General features: G+C 43.2%; 1 protein-coding gene across 1 annotated transcript in view; it reads right to left on the bottom strand.

Moving 5' to 3' along the window:
• The window catches only part of LOC126249038 (tyrosine-protein phosphatase 69D), a 388523-nt gene that overhangs the window by 7270 nt on the left and 356447 nt on the right, over window positions 1–24806 (bottom strand). Inside the window, exons 24-25 of the mRNA XM_049950657.1 lie at window positions 13815–13975; window positions 13520–13655 (exon numbers count right to left, since the gene is read on the bottom strand). Coding sequence (XP_049806614.1) covers window positions 13520–13655; window positions 13815–13975 — 297 coding nt within the window. The remainder of the gene's footprint in view (window positions 1–13519; window positions 13656–13814; window positions 13976–24806) is intronic.

Below are 24806 nucleotides of genomic sequence, written 5' to 3'. Positions count from 1 at the left end.
TGCCTACACAACACTTGCCCGTCCCCTTTTAGGATACTGCTGCGCGGTGTGGGATCCTTACCAGGTAGGACTGATGGAGCACATCGAAAAAGTTCAAAGAAAGGCAGGACGTTTTGTATTATCGTGAAATAGGGAAAGAGTGTCACAGAAATGATACAGGATTTGGGCTGGAAATCATTAAAAGAAAGGCGTTTTTCATTGCGACGGAATCTTCTCACGAAATTCCAATCACCAACTTTCTCCTCCAACTGCGAAAATAATTTGTTGACACTGACGTACATAGGGCGGAATGATCACCATGATAAAACAAGAGAAATCAGAGCTTGTACGGAAAGATATAGGTGTTCGTTCATTCTTTCCGCGCGCTATATGAGATTGGAATAATAGAGAATTGTGAAGGTGGTTCGATGAACCCTCTGCCAGGCACTTAAATGTGATTTGCAGAGTATCCATGTAGATGTAGATGTAGATGTAGATGTAGATGTAGACCACACGGAAGTGCACGGAGAAACAGTTAGCAGATCTTCATGGCAATGCTCACAGACAAAACGAGGAACTACATTTGGCAATGTAGAAGCGAAATACTTTGGCAGTGAGCTCAGGTACGTCAGTTGGAGTAGATGTACAATGACAGGTAATCCGTAAATGAAACTGCGCATGCCACAGTTCCTGTCAGACAAATCAGAGCTATGGTTTAAGATGCTCGAGTTAACATTTGAGCAAATGAGGTAGTGGTTGACACACATGAAGTTTGCTGTGACAGTGAAAGCATTAGATGACGGAGCAGCTGCAACTGGCATGGACATCATACTCAGGCCCCCAATAGATCAGCAATGTACATGTTTAAAAAATGTATTAATCAGCAGAATGTGTCAAACACTAAATCAACATCTGCAGCAGTTGTTGAAAAGTAAACAAATGGAGGATAGTATGCCTTCTGAGTATTGGTGACACGTGCAAGGTTCGTTGGCGAAACAGACTTACAAGATACAGCACTGTGACGCACACAGTTGGCGCAGTTGCCCGGAATTGCCACGGCAGCAATGGTGATTTGTGAGGAACAGGCTGTCCAAGCATTAATAACAGTGGCAGACAAGTTTCCCCAATGATAGATAATACGCAAGTAGCATGTGTAACAATGGTAGCAGATGGTTGCGTGCACCAAGAAGCAGCAGCAATACAGAAAGGCTGGCAGGTAGATTTGACAAAACAACTGGAAGAGCTTACAGGGAAAATTACTATGTTGCGAAGGCAAGAGCCACAGTTATTGGAAAGTATGAGGAAGTCATCTATGTGAAAGGCAAGAAACAACAATATTACCAAAGTTGGCCAACGAGTGGTTGTGTTGGCATTACCGGTGGTTCGGTGATAGAGTGACAAAACGTACAACACCAAGTGCATACACAAATTGCAGCAGTGGCCGGTAGTAGGTGTAAAAGGCTTTGTTACATGACAAGAGTGCCTTCAGCAAAGGAATGAGCACAATGAGTGACACAGTAATTTGATCTGATTATCTACTCTGTCACAGAGATTGTATGTCAAGGACATGAGATCACGCCATTATCATCTAACTGACTCAGGATCAGATGTTAGTGCACTGCCACCCGGGGAGTGTCAGACTGCAATCGCATCTCTGTGAACACATCTAATAGCAGCAAATAGGTCACCAATAAATACTTAAGTGGGTTTTAATTTGGAGGAAGATTTGGGCTTTAAACATAGTTGCAGGTGGTATTTTATGCTCGCTGAGATAACAGAAGCCATATTAAGTGTGGATTTGTTGCGACACATGAATACTGAAGTAAATTTTAGCAATGCAAGATTAAGAAAGATTGCTAAGTAGTCATGGGTATATGTGGACGAAGCATGTCTCACCGTGGACTGCAAGCATGGTGAGGTCGTACAGGGTGAAAAAAGCAGCACAATGGCACTTACGGTGAATGTGCTGCACAACACAGTGCACCAAATACATACTGCGCCCAGTCATCCGGTATTGCAACAATCTTGAAGATTATCCCTGGCTTGTTTTGCAGCAGCCATGACTGAATTTGCGGGTTTGCTTAAAGCAGGTGTGCTACATTGATCTGACAGACCGTGGGCATCACCATTGCACATAGCAAAAAAGAAAGACGATATGTGGAGGCCTTGTGATGCCCGTAAAGTCCAAAATTGTTACCCAGTACCCAACATAAGGGTTTTCACCAAAGAGCTGGCAGGAGCGACAGTATTTAGTGTCATTGAATGCAAAAAAGCATATTACCAGATACCAGTTGCAGAAGGAGACATACAGAAGACAGCTGTCATAATACCATTTGGGTTATGCGAGTACATCCGGATGCCACTTGGCCTCAAGAACACGGCACAGATGTGGCAGCGGTTTATAGGCAAAACGCTAAGAGGGTTGCAGTATTATTCTGCTTACCTGGGTGACATCTTAGTGTTTTACGAGTCAAAGGAGCTGCAAGGCCATTTTAAGGAGAATTAACAAATTCAGCATAGTGGTCAATGAGGCAAAATGCATGCTCTGACAACAGCAAGTGATGTTTCTGGGGCATGCAGTATTGGCAGATGGAATATGGACCCTTATAGATGAGATGGCCATAACTGAATAAATAATGGTACCATCTGATTACTGACAGCTTAGTAGGTTTTTATGGGCAGTAAATTTCTACTTGCAACACCTGACAAGAGCGGCTGAGGTCCAAGCACCGTCGACAGGAGCGCAAGCAGAAAAGAATGCGAGTGGCTTAAGGTCCCTACAGTGGACCACAGAAATGCAGAAAGTATTCAAATTTGTGAAGACATATATACAAAAGGCAGTTCTGTTTGCACACTAAGTGCTGCAGGCGACACTGTCTGCAGTGATCGAAACACAGATTATGTGGAGTGCGTATGACATGGAGCTCTTGGGAATTTTTGAAGCTGTGAAATATTTGTGTGTCTACATAGAAGCCAGGGCTTTCACAGTTTATACCAACCCCAAACCTGTGGTGTCACCGCTAGACACCACACTTGCTAGGTGGTAACTTAAATCGGCCGCGGTCCTGTAGTACATGTCGGACCCGCGTGTCGCCACTGTGTACTCGCAATCCTAGCGCCACCACATGGCAGGTCACAAGACACGGACTTCACCTCGCCCCAGTTGTACGGACGACATAGCTTGCGACTAGACCTACCAAGTATTCCTCTCATTTGCCGAGAGACAGATTAAATAGCCTTCAGCTAGTCCATCGCTACTACCTAGCAAGGCGCCATGTGTATCATTGCTAATTGCTTACTACTATGCAAGAGATGTAATTCAACAAGAACAAGACTACATTAAAGTTAAGTATATTAAAATCTCTCTTCTTTTCTTTATAGTTTTCATCCAGTCTCCTGTTTCAGAATTTACGCCCGTCTGCGTTAGTTTCGCGTGCACCTAGCCACTCATTGTGTCGAGACCTTAGGGAATCGACACAACAATATTTTGGCGACGAGGATGGGATGCCGCGCCCACGTTGCAGTCTTTGTGTTATATTTGCTCTAATTTGCTTGTGTCATGGCTTCGTCGCATTCTCCAGATGTACTGTCCGAATTTTTTCGCTTGCAGAATCAGCAGACGCAGGCGTTATTGGAAGCCCTTGGACAGCTCGTCCAGGGTCAACGTGCGCTGCAAACCGATGCGGCGGCAGCCGCTTCTTCGCTACCGCAGCCACACAACGCTGTCGCACCGCCATTTAGGCCCTTCGAGGCCACAACCGAAAGCTGGACTGAGTGGGCCGATCAGTTCAACTTCCACCTCACTGCTTATGGAATTCAAGGTAAAGAGCGGCAGCCGTTTTTGCTTTCTTGTGTAGGTGTGTCTACCTACCGTGTGATAGTGAAATTGTTTCCCCGACGCGACGTAGCAACTCTGACCTACGAAGAAATTTTGTCTGCTTTGGATGCCTATTTCAAAGAAACAGTAAATGTAGTTGCAAAACGGTATACGTTTTTTCGTACAAAACGTACGGCCGGTCAGACTAACAGGGAGTGGGTAGCAACTTTGCAAGGACTGACTAGAGACTGCGCGTTTGCCTGTGAATGTGGCCTCCCATATTCAGATACTATGGTGCGTGATGCAATTGCACAGAACGTTTCTGATGTTCGCATAAGGGAACAGATTTTGAAACTAGTTAATCCCTCCCTGCAACAAGTGATAGACATATTGGACAGGCAAGACACACTTGACTTTGCTCAGGCATCATTTGAAACTTCGCCAGCCGTGTGTCACATTAATCGGCCCGCCCGGCCCGCTGCACGGGACGCTAAGCGGCCCTCGCGCCCGACTTCGCTGCGGCCGCCTAGCTTGCAACCACGTGCGCCGCGTCAGCAAACAAATGCAGTGAAATCTTGCCCGCGGTGTGCAACTAGACATTCGCGTGAAAATTGCCCGTCACGCCAAGCTATTTGCTTTTACTGTCAAAAGAAAGGACATGTACAAAGTGTTTGCCAGAAAAAGTTAAGATCGGACAATCACACAAATTCCAGGCCCTTTGTTTCGCGCCGGAATCGAACCCAGGACAATCAGGCTCGTGGACCTTCGCCCATGGACATTCATGTAGTTCATTCCCACCCGTCCAGTGACACTTTAGCTAACAGTGACTGTGTTCGTCCCACCCAAAGTGTGCGTCGACGTCGCCGGAAATCCCGTAAAGTTGCAAGTGCTTCTGGACCTGTATCAGTTCAAATTGCACGAGACAGTCGCTCTTGTCGTCAACAAGACAATAAACTTTTTGTGGACTTAGACTTTGCAGGAAAAGTGATACCATTCCAGCTCGATACCGGAGCTGCAGTTTCATTGCTCAATCACGACACGTACAAACAACTGGGCGCCCCGCCATTGCGTGCCGCAAATGTTACGTTAACTAGTTACTCAGGACAGCACATACCTGTGTTGGGACAGTGCAGCCTTATTGCAACATACAAGGGACAGACAAAACTTGTGTCATTTTATGTTCTTCGTTCCTCTAGTGCAGTGAACTTGTTTGGCTTAGATTTGTTTCAATTGTTTAATATGTCTATTGTAAATCAGGTCCTATCAGTGAATCAGACTGTGCCTTCCGCCAGTGTTTCTAGTCTTTGTGAAGAATTTGCAGACATTTTTGCACCGGGCCTTGGTTGCGCTCAGAACTATGAAGCGCATTTGGAACTGAAAGACAACGCGCAACCGAAATTTTTCAGAGCGCGCAATGTTCCCCACGCATTGCGTGATGAGGTCGCACGAACATTGGCCGAGTTAGAATCTCAAGGTGTAATTGAACGTGTGCAGGCTTCTCTCTGGGCCTCACCCTTAGTAATTTTGCCAAAACCTTCCGGAAAACTGAGACTTTGTGTGGACTTCAAGGCAACTGTGAATCCGCAACTTGTGACTGCTACTTTTCCTTTGCCCCGCCCGGAAGATCTTTTTGACAAACTGTGCCCGGGAAAATATTTTTCAAAATTGGACCTAGCAGATGCGTACTTGCAAATACCTGTGGACGAAGAATCCCAGCGCGTCTTAGTGGTTAACACGCATCTTGGCTTGTATCGCTTCAAAAGACTGCCATTCGGGTGTGCATCCGCCCCTGCTTTATTTCAGCAATATTTACAAACTGTTTGTGCGTCGGTCCCTACTGCTGCGAACTATCTGGACGATATTGTGATCTCAGGAAAGACAGAAGCCGAACATTTGCAGAATCTCCGAACATTATTTCAGGTCTTGCGTCAGAATGGTCTTCGCTTGAGGAAGGACAAATGTGTGTTTTTTGCTCGTGACTTACCGTACCTGGGGCATGTCATAAATGCCCAAGGAATACATCCGAGTCCAGAGCACCTTCGTGCCATTCAGGACTTGCCGTCACCGCAGAACTTAAAACAGCTACAGAGTGTGCTGGGTAAGGTAAATTATTATCACCGATTTGTGCGCAATGCTTCTTCCATTTCAGCTCCGCTTCATCGCTTACGCCGTAAAGGTGTTCCGTTCGTCTGGCCGACGGAATGCGAACGCGCCTTTCGCCAGTTGAAATCGGCGTTACTTTCCAATACTTGCCTTACGCCATTCGATCCCCGAAAACCCCTTTTGTTGATGGTTGATGCATAGGATTTCGGGATCGGTGCGGTGCTTGCGCACAAAGATGGTTCGCATGATCGCCCTATTGCCTTTGCGTCAAAATTGCTCTCATCTGCGCAAAGAAATTATTCACAAATAGAGAAAGAAGCTTTAGCTCTCGTGTTTGGTGTTACCAAGTTCCATGACTTCTTGTATGGTCGTCACTTTACAATCATCACGGACCACAAGCCTTTGACATCACTTTTTCATCCGAACAAGACTGTACCTCCACGTACAGCGCAGAAATTCATTCGCTGGTCACTTTTTCTCTCGCAGTACCGCTACGATATCTTGTATCGGTCCACTGCTAAGCACGGAAACGCTGATGCGTTGTCCCGTTTGCCTGTTGCTGAGGATAAAACATTCGATTCTTCCGAACTTGCTTGCATGTTCATTGATTCGGAAGCCGATGACGTGGTCGCATCGTTTCCGATTGATTTTCGTCGTGTAGCTACTGCCACAGCTGCTGACCCTGTCCTTGCTACTGTTTTGCGTTTTGTTGCTACGCAATGGCCCTTGTCCAAGTCAAGGATCGAGGATCCTTTGGTTCGCCGTTTTTTTGCTCACAAGGAGAGACTTTTTGTCCGACGTGGTGTTTTGTTGTTGCGTTCCGATAATGATCAATCCCGAGTCGTAGTCCCACGTTCGTTACAGTCCTCTGTCTTACGGCTTCTTCACCAAGGACATTGGGGTATAGTGCGAACGTAACAACTTGCTCGACAGCACTGTACTTGGTTCGGAATCGATGCTGCGATTACGAATATGTGCTCCTCTTGCGTGGCGTGTGCCGAACAACAATCCGCACCGCCGCGGAAATTCTTTGCATGGCCGAAAGCCACTTCCCCTTGGCAACGCTTGCACATCGATTTTGCTGGTCCGTTCTGGAATGCTCGATGGTTGGTTGTGGTCGATGCTTTCAGTAATTTTCCTTTTGTTGTCCGGATGTCTTCCACGACGTCTTCTGCCACCATCCAAGCCTTGTCTGCTATCTTTTGCATTGAAGGTCTTCCGCAGACTATTGTTTCCGACAATGGCCCACAATTCATGTCCGCAGAATTTCAGTCGTTCTGCAAGGCCAATGGTATTCAACATCTGACATCCGCGCCGTTTTCGCCTCAGTCAAACGGTGCCGCTGAACGATTGGTCCGGACTTTCAAGTCACAGATGTTGAAGTTGAAAGAGTCGCATTCTCGGGAGGACGCTTTGTTGCTCTTTTTGTCCTCATATCGCTCTCAGCCCCGCGATGGTCGCTCGCCGGCTGAGTTGCTCCATGGTCGTCCTCATCGAACTCTGATGTCTTTGCTGCATCCGCCACATCAGGTTCCTGTGCAGCGGCAGACTCCTGCTTTTGCTCCTGGCGACGTTGTCTCTTATCGCAACTATCGCGGTTCACAGCGTTGGCTCGCAGGGCGCATTCTTCGCTGCCTCGGCCGCGCGATGTATTTGGTTTTGGGGGCCTCTGGTGAGGTGCGTCGGCATCTCAATCAGCTGCGCCTCTGTCGTCGCCTGGGTTCTGCCGCTCCCCGTCTGCTTTCAGCGACGGAGCCGTCGGGTCAGCGCCCTGGGGACCCATCTACTGGCTCGCCTCATCCCCAGGTGTTACCGACGATGCCTTCCATTTTGCCTCATGGCGTCGCGCCGCCGCAGCCGCCGCCGGCGCCGCCAGCAGCGGACGCTTCGCTGCAGCCGCCTCGCGCCTCCCTGGGTCACGCGCCGCCGCTTGCTTCCCGTGACCAGCCGTCCTCCGCCATGGACCTCTTGCCCGCTCCGGACCAGATGTCGTCTTCGCCCGTCGGGTGCTCCGACCACATGGAGGTCGACCCCGCGGCTCCTCTTATATCATTCCGTGCGCAAACACCTCATGTTGACGTGCACCCTGGACTAGGTTTGCAGGCGTTTCCTAGCTCCCCTCGGACCGAATGGCCGGGTGCGGGTGGCACAGCCTCGCCTGTTGTTAGGCTCCCCACCTCATCGCATACGTCAACATGGGGTCCTCCCCACGGCGGGCGGAAGCCTTATCTCACGACCGTTCGCCGATTTGCGGGGGAGGAATGTGGTGTCACCGCTAGACACCACACTTGCTAGGTGGTAACTTAAATCGGCCGCGGTCCTGTAGTACATGTCGGACCCGCGTGTCGCCACTGTGTACTCGCAATCCTAGCGCCACCACATGGCAGGTCACAAGACACGGACTTCACCTCGCCCCAGTTGTACGGACGACATAGCTTGCGACTAGACCTACCAAGTATTCCTCTCATTTGCCGAGAGACAGATTAAATAGCCTTCAGCTAGTCCATCGCTACTACCTAGCAAGGCGCCATGTGTATCATTGCTAATTGCTTACTACTATGCAAGAGATGTAATTCAACAAGAACAAGACTACATTAAAGTTAAGTATATTAAAATCTCTCTTCTTTTCTTTATAGTTTTCATCCAGTCTCCTGTTTCAGAATTTACGCCCGTCTGCGTTAGTTTCGCGTGCACCTAGCCACTCATTGTGTCGAGACCTTAGGGAATCGACACAACAAAACCAATAATGTTCACACTCAGTAAATTGAAGGACAACTGTTCCCCATGACAATTCTGGCAGTTGGAATTTATTAGACAATGCACAACTGACTTGTTTCATATAAAAGGGGCTTAAAATGTTGCGCATGATTTTTGGTTCAGAGTAGAAACAATTTCCCAGACAACCAATTATAAAGAACTGGCAGCAGCACAGGCCACAAACCAATAACTATGATAGTTCCAGCATGACAACACTACTGGACAGCAGCTTTGGCAGCAAGTATGGCCAGCAGGAGTAAAGGTCAGCATTTGGTGTGACATATCTTGAGACAAACCTAGATCCTTCATTCCTAAGGAATCACACAGAAGACTATCTTTGATAGTTATAGTGACCAGAATCGGATACAACATAGAGACACTGGCTGACCTGTCAAGTGTGTCAACAGTGAGTCACCAAAAACCACAGGACAACAACAACAGCGATGGACAGCCAAAAGAGACAATGTGGAAGAATGACAAGTCTGGGGAGTGAGCCAAATCGAGAACCTAGATGTAGCAATATCAGGAACAACACAGTGATGAGTACAATGAACAACCTGAAAGCACAGTTGGAACACAAATGAGGTCCGGGTCCTTGCGCGGCTGTGTGTGGGATTCACCGTCATGTGAGTGAAGTGCACACAGCGCACATCAGCAGTTTATTTCTTGGAACTTCTGAAGTGACAGTTCCATTATTCTTTGAGCATTGGATTGTTCTTTTGTTTAATTGTAGCTGCCTGAAGCATATTATTTTATATGTATATGGAATAAGGCTAAGCAGGATCACTGTATGCTGATATAACTATTTGTCCACGATAATGAGCATGTTACGTCTGTTATACTGTATGTATTTAGACATTTTGGCTTCGCATACATTATATGTATCTGTATGGCCTGTCCCATAAAAGTTACTGTATGATGGTAACAGTATAAATATGAATGTGACAACATAACTAGTTTCACACTAATGCCAATGAGTACATGTAAGGCAATACTTGGATACATTTTGTTTTCTGTCACTGGAACTGTGATCGTAACATGCACAAACTGATATGACTTTCCTAGGTTCTTATCATAGCAGATGACACACAGCTTAATAATCATAAGTTTCTAGTAACTATCAATGTATGCAGACCTCTACGACCACATTTGACTCTACCATAAACAGCGATCAGCTGCCCAGTCGCATCTGTGTGGTATGAATCTGTTCACAGTGTTACTGCATATTACAGTTTTAACATGAACGAGTACAACCCCTAACATAGTTTTACAGATTGACAATGTAATTTATATTACAATATGATAACAAGTAACTCTGTACAAATGTGAACCATTTACATGTTTATGATGTGTGGTTTTCATAATGAGTCACATTACTGTGTTATGGCACAATTTTATTTTTGGTGTGTCATTGATGGTTTTATCAGCTGATGTTATAATTTTTTATTTTGCCTAACATGATGGTTGTAATACATTTGTGTGTGTCCATAACATCCCATTACGTGTGTGTTTTACTGTTAACATATACATCAGTTAACAGCTTTGTGAAAGTTTAAGCTTTTAATGTTACTTCTGTATTGTTTCATTTGGGATATAGGAACCTGAAGATAGTCAGACAAATGAAACTGGTCGTATAAATGAAGCCAGCAGCTCAAGGTGGTACGATGAAATTTTTCAAACAGCAGCAGCATCACCACCTATACCTCAACTATTCACTTGCTTCAATGAAACAAGGTAGAGTTGAGACATTTGCCTGTGTTGTTTTGTTCTCTATTTCAGTGGAGTCTTATACTTGGCCCTAATTGTCAGAGTGATGTTTTACTGTCTTCTAATAGCAAATTGTACAAAGTAGTTAAAAAACTATAGCCAGCCACTCTCTCTTGCTGGTAGTTTGAGTTTTTCCAAAGTTTTTGGTTTGCTGCCAGATTATTATGGTCACTCATATCATAGCAGTTAGGCTGAAATTCAATCAATGTGTTAAGCAAAGCAAGCAGCTGGGACTGCGAACGTTACAGTGTTTAGCACGGAAGTGTAATTTTTCTTGTAAACTGTGAGGTGCACCTTACACTGATTCTCTAATCCATTATGTCATTATAGACATGTCACCAAAAAGGTTTTAGAATTATCTGTTCCAACATTGAATGAAATGCTCAAAATCGCTAAAGCTCACAAAGTTACAGCTTCAGCACAAGCTTCCTTTGACAACAGTGTTAGTGTAGAACAGAACCGACCATTGCATTCCAAACCGTATGCGAGAGGCGCATGTGCGGGCCGCATTTGAGCTGAGGTTTGGCCTGTCTCAGCTTTGTTCAGTCCTCCTCTGAAGTACCCAGTACAGTGCGACATTTCCTGTAGTATTGCAGTGTCTCACTATTTGGTCAGCCCAATTCTCTTCAATTCAGCAAAATCATGGAGTAACTGCTGTTTACCCTTCACTATCTATTGGTGGTACAAAGACTGTTCATGGGTCCAGTGGGTGTTTGCACAAAAAGAGGCTGTCTAGCAATGCATTGTCACAAGCATTTAAATATGAATGGAAATGAAGGTGAGAGGGATGGGAGTTCTTAATATCTATTATGCAGTTGTATAATCGACGGGTACAGCAAATTTGCTATGCAACAACATTACAATACCATGCAGAAAGAATTTAAAAATTTAACTGACACTGAAAGAGCAAAATATTACAATGATCAACAGACGATATTCTTGTTATGTATATTATGAAGCATTTTGTGCTAAATTTGCAGGCATGGAGCACGAGGAGAAATTTGTGGTACCAAAAGCAAAATTTCTGAAGTTACACACATTATTCCATCATCAGTTGCAAGAGTTTTTCATAGAATTGAATGAAGAGTAAGTATGTTGATTAAGTCGAGGGGCATGTACGGAATAATTTTTTGATTTAAAATTTGCTTTTGTCAAATTTATAAAGGAAAAAGCAATGCAGGAATGAAAATTAGAACATCCAAAACAGATTGCAGGTCTTACATTTTAAGTGGACTTGACTGCACACTGCCCACAATAATAAATCACAAAGTGAGAATCATATTATTTCTGATTTGATGGGGATGCACTTAAAAAGAAAATCGCATTTTAGTAGGGACAAATTCTGACAAATACAGTCCAGTCCCTTAAGCTCACTGGTGCTAAAGAAAATGCGAGTTTTTAAGACTTTATTGTAGCCATGAAATAATTGCAAGGAAAGTTTTCTAAACTTTTGAGTCAGTCTTAAATATGTTTCCAAGGTCATTTGCCGTTTCAGTTGAAAGCGCCTGTGCATGTGCAGATTTAAGTGACTGACCCGCACGATAATTCCCATTTTAAAGACAAATGCTTTTAGGTTAAAAGTGTCCAGGACGTCTACACTGTTTTCCCCTAGGTAGAATTTCCACATCCACATGAACAGTTTGCAAAAGTGCTACAGTATTTCGATCAACATATGTTTGTGTCAGACCTTTTTTTCGATAATGAAACTAAATAAGTCACAATTATGTGGCAATCTGAGTACAAAAGTCTGTGAAATTGTCTATGTATGTCTGTATCCCAACAGTTTGTACCAGATAAAAATTATATTATGCCTTCAGCATGCCATTTTTTTTTTTTTTTTTTTTTTTTTTTTTTTTTTTTTTTGTCTATGTTGTTGAGAAATACGAAACCAGGTGAAACCCATTGCAGCTGAATTGGTATCTAAATACAGCATATTCACAGTTTTTCCCCCTCTTCGTTCTCAGAGAGCACGGTGCAGCAGTGGGGGAAATGTGCAGCCAGGCTCAGCACGATGACATGCGAGCCAAAGCACGGTTTGTGAACCAAATTTCTGGTCAACCCAGGTGTAGAATATCTTTCCAGCAGTACACATTGTGTTCTTCAATCTACTGATGACACTCAGTCAATATCATCTGATTCACAGAGCACCTGGCCATCTGGTATGGCAGGGTACAATAGTTAGTACAGCAGTTAGCAATATATTCTCCTCATTGTTGGTAGACAAGCATAGAGAAATGTGCTTCATTCACTATAGTTCTGTCCCAAAGGGAACAACAGCTCAAACAAATATTTTCTGCCCATCACCTCCTGAAAAGCCAACCCAAATAAATTATGTCCAGAATGCATCACTAAGTGCCAACAATATCACTGCTCATTCTGTGACACCACGTCATGACAGTGAGCAATAAGCTAGCTTGGCGTTTGGTCCTCACATTGATGTGTTTTGGTGTTGATTACTTTTTTATCTTTGGACTACATAAAGTAATGAAATCTATTTGCACATTTCACAAGTGAAATTTCCACTAACATGGCATGACCACTCTGTGTATCCCAGTACTGTTCTTTGGCCTGGTTCTTTTATTTTTCCGGTCTTTCAGTAGTCTCCATTTTGATTTTCCTCCCAACTGTAATCGATCTTTGTGATATATATTAATTGCTGTTACTTATAAACAGTCTTGAGTTTGACAGCAGATATTTATTTCAGTGCATTTTTACTTTTAAATTATTTTCTGTTCTTTCATCACTCTTGATTCTGGCTCTGGAATGACTTCGCATTTTTTTTATACATCCAGACCATTTTTTGCATCTGCTACTCTATCTGTTGTGCTACAATTGCTCCTGTTTCAGCAGTTAGCAAAAAGGAATCTCTCTTCACTAATGCACTACTATCATATTTCATAAATTTACAGATAAAAACATCTAAATTCATCATTTTTAGAGAAGACACTAAAGTTATAGTGGAAAAGGAACACACCATTATGCTAATGAATTGGAAAGGGAATTCTAGTGATAACTTGCTCTAAGATTTTACACTGTCTGACAAACATCATGCTTACAAGATTAAACATATGTATGAAACTTTTTCTTTTTACTCACAAATGTCTGCAGCATTCCATGTCGCTGTGATCTAAGCTTTCGTGTCGTTGTGAAGATATCCACCCTCTTTTCAGTCCTCAGTTGCTGTACCAATATACTCAGTGCCACAAACATAGAACTTCTATCAGATCCACAACTAGTTCAGAGAGAAAAATGATGTTACTTAATGCAGTCAATATACTGTTGACAACTGCACTGCTAAACTTACAATGAAGGAGTGCAAATCAACAGACATGGCATTTAATTACAAACATAACATGCTTGTAATCAAGCCAACAAACATAGCTTAACATACCTACAATGCACAACTATGGGAGCACTGCCCCCTTGAGATTCTTGATGGTTTTGAGTTTGGTCAACCAATTCTATAAGACCACGTGTCACTTCCGGTACTTCTCCCTCAACTGTCGGCCACCCATTATATTGGAACTGTGTCACTACAACCGTTTCATCAGTCTGGAAAGAAGAAATATTGTAAATTTTAGTGCTGTATACAAGCTCGGCAATATGAAGATTATCGCCACCTAATGATAACTCTTACAGGCAGCAATGTATTATGAAACTTGACAAGACCAAAGCATTACATAATATAAAAGTCAATTCAAACATTTTCATGAAAGTCACATAATTTTAAAATTTTATGCAAATTCAAACTGATATGAGATAATAAAACTGGCACTAAATGGTGATTACAGAGCATTCAATGATAGATGGAGATATAATCTATAACATTCTCAATTTTGGATGTTGCACATCATCAGTGTAATGCGAACTGACAGTCAGCAAAATAGCTTACAGTTAATGATTTTATACCCTTACTAGCTAAGTACCTGGTGTTGCCTGGGTATGAATTTATTCCAGTCTTCTATCAGTCCATCTCCTCCATCCCCTGATCCCCCCCCCCCCCCCTCCCTGTTCAGCTCCTTCACCCCCACCTTCTCTATCCATCTCCTCCAACCCTCTGTGTCTCTGTCCATCTCTCTCTCTCTCTCTCTCCCCCTATATATATATATATATATATATATATATATATATATATATATATATATATATATATATATATATATATATATATATATATATATATATATATATATCTAAAAAGAAAGATGATGAGACTTACCAAACAAAAGCGCTGGCAGGTCGATAGACACACAAAAAAACACAGACACACACACAAAATTCTAGCTTTCGCAACCAACGGTTGCTTCGTCAGGAAAGAGGGAAGGAGAGGGAAAGATGAAAGGATGTGGGTTTTAAGGGAGAGGGTAAGGAGTCATTCCAATCCCGGGAGCGGAAAGACTTACCTTAGGGGGAAAAAAGGACAGGTATACACTCGCACACACACACATATCCATCCACACATACAGACACAAGCAGACATATTTAAATATGTCTGCTTGTGTCTGTATGTGTGGATGGATATGTGTGTGTGTGCGAGTGTATACCTGTCCTTTTTTCCCCCTAAGGTAAGTCTTTCCGCTCCCGGGATTGGAATGACTCCTTACCCTCTCCCTTAAAACCCACATCCTTTCATCTTTCCCTCTCCTTCCCTCTTTCCTGACGAAGCAACCGTTGGTTGCGAAAGCTAGAATTTTGTGTGTGTGTCTGTGTTTTTTTGTGTGTCTATCGACCTGCCAGCGCTTTTGTTTGGTAAGTCTCATCATCTTTCTTTTTAGATATATTTTTTCCACGTGGAATGTTTCCCTCTGTTATATTCATATCATTAATTTGAACCCAACAATGACGTTTGTTATTGTCACTGTTACATTTCGAAGTCTTTTCTGTCGTCTTATTTCCTCCTTCTGTTTTTGCCAGTAGTTTCCCTTTGTATTCACCTTCTCCTTTTTACCGTAATCCACTATACAATTTTATCCCGCCGATATATACTCAACAATACGTAATAATACGTAACCAAACCATAACCAAAAACTTTTTTCTTCCGCTACTGCTATAAAATCCACCGTTTCCAGTTCACAAACAGTTCCTTTCAGCTATTAAACAACCTTTTCGGCTAGTTTTAATAACTTTTGCTTTATTTCGATTTCCGTTTTTTCACATCACCGATCATTTTTAGCCGCTTCCCACAGGTTTTAACGTTATTATTTCTCCACCAGACAATTGTTAGCCTCATTTCCATAATCTGCCACCACCATACCACTACTTTTAATACATCCTCACGTAGTTTTTTCGAAATTTTCCCGAATTTCTCCACCCTTTAACGTGTTTTGGCGGCAACATAACCACCTAACCTTTATGCACATCGTTTTCTACCTACACTATTTCACCACAGGATCAACATAACCCAGCTCCAACCAACCCCTTTTCGCCTCTTTTCACACCAGATCTCCATTTGCTTTCTACTTCACCTTTATCTCTCCCCACATATTTTTATATTCATTTTCATTTCAGCCTCACGTTACACTTTCGACCTTCTAGTACCATGTCACCCGCACAACACCCCCACAACGACCCCATTAAGTTTTATTTACATTCCCTCCGCAGACATGCCTTCGCCCTAGCCAGATTACGCTCCCATATTCTATTTTCTCAGGCTTGTCTGACATTTGGCATTACCCCCAAAGGCCTCACACTTAAAGTTCCCATCTCTGGCTGCAACCCTTCCTTCCATCAGTCCCTATACCAGTTCCAAACTGAACAATCCATTGCCCTCACCCACCTAATCCTTCACCTACACATCAACTCAGCCAATGAACACACCCGTCAACTCCAATCCTTAATAAAAGTCCTTAATCTTTCCTCTCCCACATCCACACCGGCTGTTCAGAGCATCCTCCTACAGGCCAACCGTAAATTAGAACAGCATGCCACCCTCCACCTCAAAAAACTATCCAATCTCCTGGTTTCCCACCTCCGGAAAGGCAACTCACTCACCCTTCACAACCTTTCCAGCAAACCTCAACCACCTCTCATTGCACACAAACCCAGTATCTCCCATCTACTCAATCTCCCACTTCCAGCTCCACTCCCTCCAAAACCTCAAAATTCCTTTCAACACAATCTGGAACCACAACACCCTAATTCAGTAGTTAACCTTTCCTCCAAACCTCTCTCCCAATCCGAAACCTCTGTCCTATCCAAAGGCCTCACCTTCAGCCCCACTCCCAGATTCAACCAAACAGCCCTCGTCAAAGATTTACTGTCCTACACCCGTACTCTCTGCTTGGTCTTTAAATATGTCTGCTTGTGTCTGTATGTGTGGATGGATATGTGTGTGTGTGCGAGTGTATACCTGTCCTTTTTTCCCCCTAAGGTAAGTCTTTCCGCTCCCGGGATTGGAATGACTCCTTACCCTCTCCCTTAAAACCCACATCCTTTCATCTTTCCCTCTCCTTCCCTCTTTCCTGACGAAGCAACCGTTGGTTGCGAAAGCTAGAATTTTGTGTGTGTGTCTGTGTTTTTTTGTGTGTCTATCGACCTGCCAGCGCTTTTGTTTGGTAAGTCTCATCATCTTTCTTTTTAGATATATTTTTTCCACGTGGAATGTTTCCCTCTGTTATATATATATATATATATATATATATATATATATATATATATATATATATATATATATATATATATATATATGCTGTCCATCTCCCCCCCCTCCCTCCACTTAATTCCATCTTCTCCCCTCCCTCTCTCTGTCCATGTCCATCTCCCTCTCTCCCTGTTCATCTTCTCCCCTCCTCCCGCCCCTCAGGACAGTGGAGGATAAGGGTATATTACCTTCAATAGGTCCATGCCTAATAATATGTCACAGTGCTCCCACAGACCTTTAGATTGATGCTTGTTTGATTTACTGATGTAATTATAAAAATTTAATTTTTATTTCAAATTCTCTGAGCCTGATTTATAACTACCTTGTTTTATTTTGTCATATTACTGTTCTCTCTCACAAACCAACTAACTATTTATTTAGTTAATGATGCATGCTTCAGTTCTATGGCTACCGATTTGCATCAGCAATAGTTGCAGTGCTGGCTGTGGAACTAGAGGTTGCAAGGGCATGATTTTAAGGAGTTTGGCATGTGATAATGAGAGTAAGGAAGCACAGTGAGAAGCGGATGAGTCAGTACACAACACATGACTCGCCACAGTGGAGTCAGGTTGTGGACTCCTGGGAGGGCAGAAGTGACCCAGCGTCGAGGACAACAGGACCTGCTGATTGAAGAGGAGAAAACAAGTCACTGTGGCTGGCGTCTAGAAAGGTTTGGCAGTGCGGAGCAGGAATTACTATACCTAGATTCATGGTATCATCATCAAGTATCGTTCCTGGAGAATTTGTCAGCTATTTATTTTAGAAAACACACATTTTTGTGTGCCAAAAGGCTCAGGTTGCAGGGAATCTTGGGTTGGTTTGACTAGAAATGTAGCAATCTAGGTTATGCTCCTCAGCTGTGTCTTAGAGGGCGAATGTACAGCTTTGAGAATAAAATTAACAAGCATAGTACATCTGGGCTACTACTGTTTTGTACCAAGTAGCCATTTCCTATGTACTTGAACTTATTGTGTGCTCAAAAAATCTAAAACACAATGGCTAAAAGCCGTTAAAACTGTATGTTGTGTGGCTGCAGTGGTAGTCCAGTGATTGTTATTTCTGATATTTTAGAAGTTAAATGTTTGGGACCAACATAGCCAGGTGTGCTATTTTAGCAAAGGAAATTTTGAATATGAGCTATTAGCTGATACGTAAGTGGCTAGAGCTGCCTAGTTGAAATATTCTCTATTGTTATTATTCTTATTGCCACCTTTAACATGTTCTGGCAGTGCTACCATATGCGCTGATTTAGAGTAATTGGTAGCAGTAAAATGATTTATGCCTAGCCTTCAATTACACCTCTATGTTTAAATTGTTTTTGTTGATTACTTTTAAAACCATCCACCCATTATATTGAATGATATGAGGGCTTATTCACTGACAAGTCATAACCTTATGTCTGATTAAGTATCCAGATAATGCCCATATCATTTAATGTGACTGGCTGGACTTAAGTGTAACGGGATGTGTTGTCAACTCTGAAGGCTCCGGTTAATATAAGTATTGTTTTCATATGCTGCGTCAATTGAAGCCTATGTTTGAGGATGTCCTGTTAGACAATTAGCTTTTTAGTGCTTTAAATTTAAACTCTCAAGCACCTATCACTGCTAAGGAAAATTGTTAACCTGCTTACTTTAATGGTTACTAGAGCAGTGAAGTTGTTTTAGAAATTTGTTCTTGGGTATTACATGTGGCCAAGGGTCTGATTTAAAAAAATTTTTGGTGTATTCCTAAAGTTAAAATGGCTAGTGCCAATTTTAATTGGTAAATTCATTCAAGACTTTGAAGATGGTTAAGCACCGAGTTAAACTTAAAATTTAATCTGCTTGGGTAAGCTACTAGTGTAGTTTGAAAATTTAAGAGCCTATTCAAAGTGATAAATTCATCTGAGAATTTAAAGTGGCTAAGTGCCAAATTAAACTTAAAATTTAATCTGTTTGCGTAAGCAGCATGTGTAGTTTGAAAATAGAAATGGCTAGTGCCGATTCAAATTGATTCAATAGTGGCTGAGCACAGAGTTCAACCTCAAGTTTTTTTTGCACAAACTTCAGACCAATGGTAAATTTATCTTATTTTATAGTTTATGCAGTTGGCAATTTAAATGGCTACTGCCGGTTCAAGTAGGGAAGTCCGATGAAGTGTATTAAGGTGGCTACATGCCGATTAAAATTTTACCATTTTGAGTGTTGTGTATGGCTTATGTAGTTATTCGCATAGAGCAGCTAGTGCGAATTGGAAGTGAGAATCATGAATGATCCTTTTAGGTGAGCCTACTGTTAACTGTGGGGAATATTAAGGTCTTACTGTCTTGTAATTATTTAGTAACGGAAGGCCAGTTAAATCTGGATTACTTGTCAGCTTGTCTCATTTGTTTTAAAGTCAGCTTGGACCAGCTCAAACTTAAGTACTCTGATTAGTCGGGTCCTGTTGAATTAAACTGAAAACTGGCATGTGTTGTTATGTACTGTGGCTAATGCCAATTGTATGTTGTTTTTATTAATAACTGTGAGCATTGCTCAACTGCTGAAGTACGATTTTGTCAGCAAAGGAAATTTCATTTTTTGTGCTTAGTACCTTCTGCATGTAATTATACAGACTGGCATTAATTTCAACTACTTCTTGGCTTTAAGATTGTCCAAAGCACTCTAAACCTCATTTTGTTAGCTCTGTGGCAGTACCATAATCTAATCTCCTCAAACTCATTCTGGTACGTCCTAATATTACTACTAAAAAGGGAATGAATCATGCCAGCATTCCCTTTATAGTTAGTTCATACGCAATGGACTTTGTGTTTTCTGTCTGCTCCAATATAATAACTTTGCAGAATTTTCCTGCACATGATGGGTGAAAATCATCATCCTGGACATACACAACTATGATCACCTGTCCCTTGTGGAGAGCAGATAACAGCCCAGACATTTACTTTTTAGATTGCCACACATTAAGACACATCTCTCAGCCTCCAGACACCTACTCCAGAATACAGTTGTGATCTTTAAAGATTCCATTCTATGGGGAGGACATTTTAGAAGCCTGATAAGTGGTCGTATGAGAGAACATTCACTGGAGAAGCTTGTCAGAGCAAGAGAACATTCTCTGACAAAAGTTGTCATTTTATATGAATAATAAATTGGAAGCATATTCTCTGATGAGGGAGTTCTTCTCTGCACGTATCATCTGCCGCGTCAAGCACAGAACACACACATGATCTTACATTTCATTAAACTTGTTCAGTTAAGCAAACCATTCAATGTACAGACATGGAACTGGCATCAGAGTGTTCTGGAAGAATTGCCCTATGTTGCGATTTTAGTTTCATGTGTAGCAACATATTATCAAGATGATCAAAGACAATTTAAGCTGGTTGGTTGGATGCTTAAAGGGACCAAAGCACTAGGTCTCAGCCCCTTTATCCTCGAACAGACAGGTCTATACGAGTGTAGATCAAAGATAGCCTACCACACAAAACCCAGGGGAAGAAATCCCCAAGGTCTACCAATGTCAGCGGAGTTGAAGTAAGGGACAAAAAGAAGGAAGGGAGGCAGAGGAAGAAATGCATGAAAGGTGCCCCATGTACGGAGCAGCCGTAAGTCCCTGAAACCAGAGTGCAATGAGGGAACATACATCCTGCAGCTATCACCACTTACCAGAGGTACTCTACACCAAAAATGCCTTGTAAAGACTAGCAACACACACAGGGCTAGTGAAGCACAGAGAGACAAAAGGTGAACAAGTCTAACAGACCACACGAGATGGGGTAAGAAGAGTACAAGAGCAGGTAAGGTGAGGACCAGGCTGGACCACGAAGCCCAGACAGCTTAGTCCAGACTGGGCAGTGGAGGCAACAGAGTTTTCTGCCAACCACTCAACAGGCCGATAAGGTTAAGCGGCCCTCCCTTAAAGAGAGTGGCAAAAGTCCAGTTCACAAACAGAACGTAAAACTAACTCAGCTGCTAGGGCATCCTCTCTTAACACCAGGAGTAGTGAGTCAGGGAGAGTAAGAGTCTACTGCAGGGCTGGTAGGTTGGGAGAGTCCAGCAAAACGTGGACCACCGTCAAACCGGCACCACAATGACAATGAGGCAGGTCTTTGGTACAGAGGAGATGATCACGAGTCAGCCAAGTATGGCCAATACGGAGCTGGCAAAGGATGGTAGAGTCTTTGCAAGAGGTCTGCATGGAAGACCTTCACAGATTCGTAATCTCCTTTATCACACTTAGTCTGCCTGGTGTAATCAGAGTTAGCCATTTATATTTCAGGTACCGAAAACTTGACGGCATAATACGGATCTGAGGACTATTTCCAAAATACTGATCTCAAGAGTTGGTTTACTGGTAGCCCGTTTGTCCAAGCTATCTGCGAGTTCATTCCCTGGGGTCCCGACATGGTCCGGGGTCCAGACGGAGGTCACTGAATGTCCACACTGTTCACGGGCATATATGGAATCCTGGATAGCAATAACCAAGGGATGGTGAGGGTAGCCCTGGTCAAGAACATATAAACAGCTCAAGGAGTCGCTGCAGATCAGAATGGATCCACCAGTGCAGTAACAGATATGCCCATGAGCAAGAGAGACGGCTACCAACTCTGCAGTGTAAACACTATTGCCATCCAGCAAGGTGAGCAGTTCAGTATGTCCCACATAAGTGTACACAAAGCCTAGACAGACAACTTCTAAATCCTGGTATGCACCAAGGATGGAGAAAAATTGGTGGCAGAGGGCCTCAGGATGAATCGAGTCTTTCGCACATTGTCGTAGGTCAAGACAAAGCTGTCGCCAAGGGATGCACCATGGAGTTGTACGGGAGTGGATCCAGAGGAGAGGTGGAAGAGGAAATAACTGAAGTTTAGAGAGGATAGACTGGATGTAGATTGCGATCGTAAGCCCTAATAAGGGCTGCTGTTGCAGGAGATAGATTATTATGTTTGGAAGGAGGAGACGGTAGTTCAGATGCTTAGGGGAGCTGCGAATGTGGGTAGCATAGTTTACAAGCTGCTGTTAGCGGCTGATCCATAATGGAGGGCTGCAGCCTCCATGAGTAAGCTGTTCACAGGGCTAGTTCAAAAGGCTCCTGTCACAAGCTGGACCCCACAGTGGTGTATCGGATCCAGTAGCCGCAATGCTGAGGGCGATGCCGAACCATATGCCTCACTCCCATAATCGATGTGGGTTTGTATCGGGGCTTTGTAAAACTTGTAACGATACAGCCTTCCCCAAGACTCTAATGAAGAGACTGATACCACCATTTTTTGTGTGCATCCGGTTGGCTGTCAGACGAGTCCGTGCTTCCTAGGGACTTGTATGTGTGTCTTTATATATATCATTCTGTCCAATTTACTAAAACACTTGATATTGATTGTGAAAGCATACAGAATGTTCTGGAAGGATGTATATTATCATGATTGTCAGGGGATTGTTATCATTAACAAAATTATGTACAGGTGCTGAGTTAGATGTTTAATCAAGAAATTGAATTGTTAAATACCTAGCAGCAAATATTAAGAGGTTGTGGAAATGTTGGCATAAGTGGCTGGCGCCTCTAATTACCTTAATTGCAGTTGATTGGTGGGTTCACACAGAGAACATCATTATCTTGAGAAACAGCTTAAAAGTTATTACAAGCAATGTATTTTCATTTGTTATCTATTTTTATGTCTTCCTCTGAAATTAATATCCTTTGTAATTACATTTCTAATTAACTCTCCAATTGTTTATATCACACAACTTTTCAATTTTCAGAATTTGAGGCCTTATTTGTAAATTTACGTATGTAGTCAGATAAAGCATGAGATTTGTACTGTCGTTGAATGTTAGTATCCAAATCCAAACTGTAATTAATTACGTAACTAAAATAATACAGCTGCTGTTAATCAGGTAGAAAAGTGTGCTAAGATGCAGTCAGCACCTTCGTTTAAGCTGACAAGGATGGGGAATCCATGTCAAATGAGAATCAAAGACCAATCCTAAAAAGCAATACGTCTCCACCACATTGAGTTGTAGGTCACCTACGCAAGGTGCTAGTTGTGGGTGAATGATACTGTGGGGTCGTGCCACTTGTCGCTTATAGGGTGCCTAAGGGATGCTGCATTCTCGGAATGCTATACAACAATTCAAGCAAATAACACTAGTAGTTTTATTTCAATAAAGCAGACTGACAATACTTAACTTTGACTTTACAATGGTGTCCCAAGCAATGGGCGACATGCAAACAATCAGAGTCCTTTGCTGTATACAAGGTCTATGTAAGCAATTAGTATTGATTACACGTCACTGCTATCGCAGTGCTGTCGTAATACTGTCCTGCGTGAATATTGTCTGGCCGAGGCTAGCAGGAGCGGCACTTCTATTCTCTTCGGCTAGAGGGTGATCCTGTGATGGCTGATGCCTCACTGCCTTCTTTGCTCTTGCAATCTTCTTCTTTGTGCTGGCACCCGTCGATATGCCGGAACAGGTTTGATGTCGACAAAAGTGCAGAACGCAGAGTCTTTGCAGCAGAAAATCGAAAGCCATGAGTGAGGGCCATGCTCATATGGCACCTAGCAGTCAACGTTCAGTGCCACGCATGCACGCACGCACGCACGTGCACCCACCCACCCACCCACACACACACACACACACACACACACACACACACACACACACTCTAGAGGAGGAATAGCAGAGGCAAAAGTCATCAGCATACAAGGAGGATGGTACTGAGGACCCCACAGCTGCTGCCAGACCATTGATGGCTACTAGAAAGAGAGGGTCACTCAGTACAGAGCCCTGTGATACCCCATTCTCTTGGATATGGAGGGTACCATAGGAAGCATGAACTCAAACCCAGAATGTATGGTGCAACAGGAAGTTCTGGATGAAAATAGAGAGTGGACCCCAGAGACCCCACTCCTGAAAGGTACCAAGGATGTGGTGTCATAAGCCTTTTGGACGTCAAAGAAGATTCCAGGGAAACCAGATTATCAGTAGTGCAACGGGCTTGGCAAAAACCACCCCGGGAAGGAGCCACAAGACCCTGACACTCAAACCACCCAACACAGCTACTGGCTCACCGTGCGTTCAAGTAACTTACGGAAAACATTGGTGACACTTACTGGCTGATAACTGTCCATCTTTAGAGGGTGCTTACCTGGTTTCAGTATTGTGACGACGACGCTTTTCACTATTGCAATGGGAACTCGCCCTCGCTCCAGATGCAGTTGAAGATGGCAAGGATATAATACTGACAATCCACCTGTAGGTCCTCGATCGTTTGGTTGTTCATGTGGTCTGGCCCTGGGGCTGTATCAGAGCAGTGGGCAAGGACACTGACAAATTCCCACTAACAGAATGGAGCATTATATGGCTCCAGTTCGCGTGTAGTAAAAGGTAATGGCTTTCGCTCCAACCGCTCCTTTAGGACATGAAAAGCAGGTTGATAATTCTCAGACACTGACGCTTGAGCATAGTGCAGAGCAAAAGGTTAGACAATGGCATCTGGGTCAGTGTAGACACTGTCATTCACGGTAATACTAGGTACACTTGCAGGTGTCTGGTATCAATTGAGACTTCCGATCTTAGCCCAAACCTGTAAAAGGGCGGTATGTGATCTAATGGTTGAAATGTACTGTTCCCAGCAATCTCACTTCCATCTTTTTATTAGGTGGGAGACCTGGGCATGGAGCCACTTAAAGGCAATGAGGTGGTCCATCGGCAGGGGGAGAGGGTTACCACTTACAGTGTTGGAATGCCTGCCTACGATCTT

This window comes from Schistocerca nitens, chromosome 3 (genome assembly GCF_023898315.1).
Source record: "Schistocerca nitens isolate TAMUIC-IGC-003100 chromosome 3, iqSchNite1.1, whole genome shotgun sequence".
Lineage (NCBI taxonomy): Eukaryota > Metazoa > Arthropoda > Insecta > Orthoptera > Acrididae > Schistocerca > Schistocerca nitens.
Note: the sequence above shows the minus strand (reverse complement) of the source record. Positions and strands in the feature narration are given on the sequence as shown.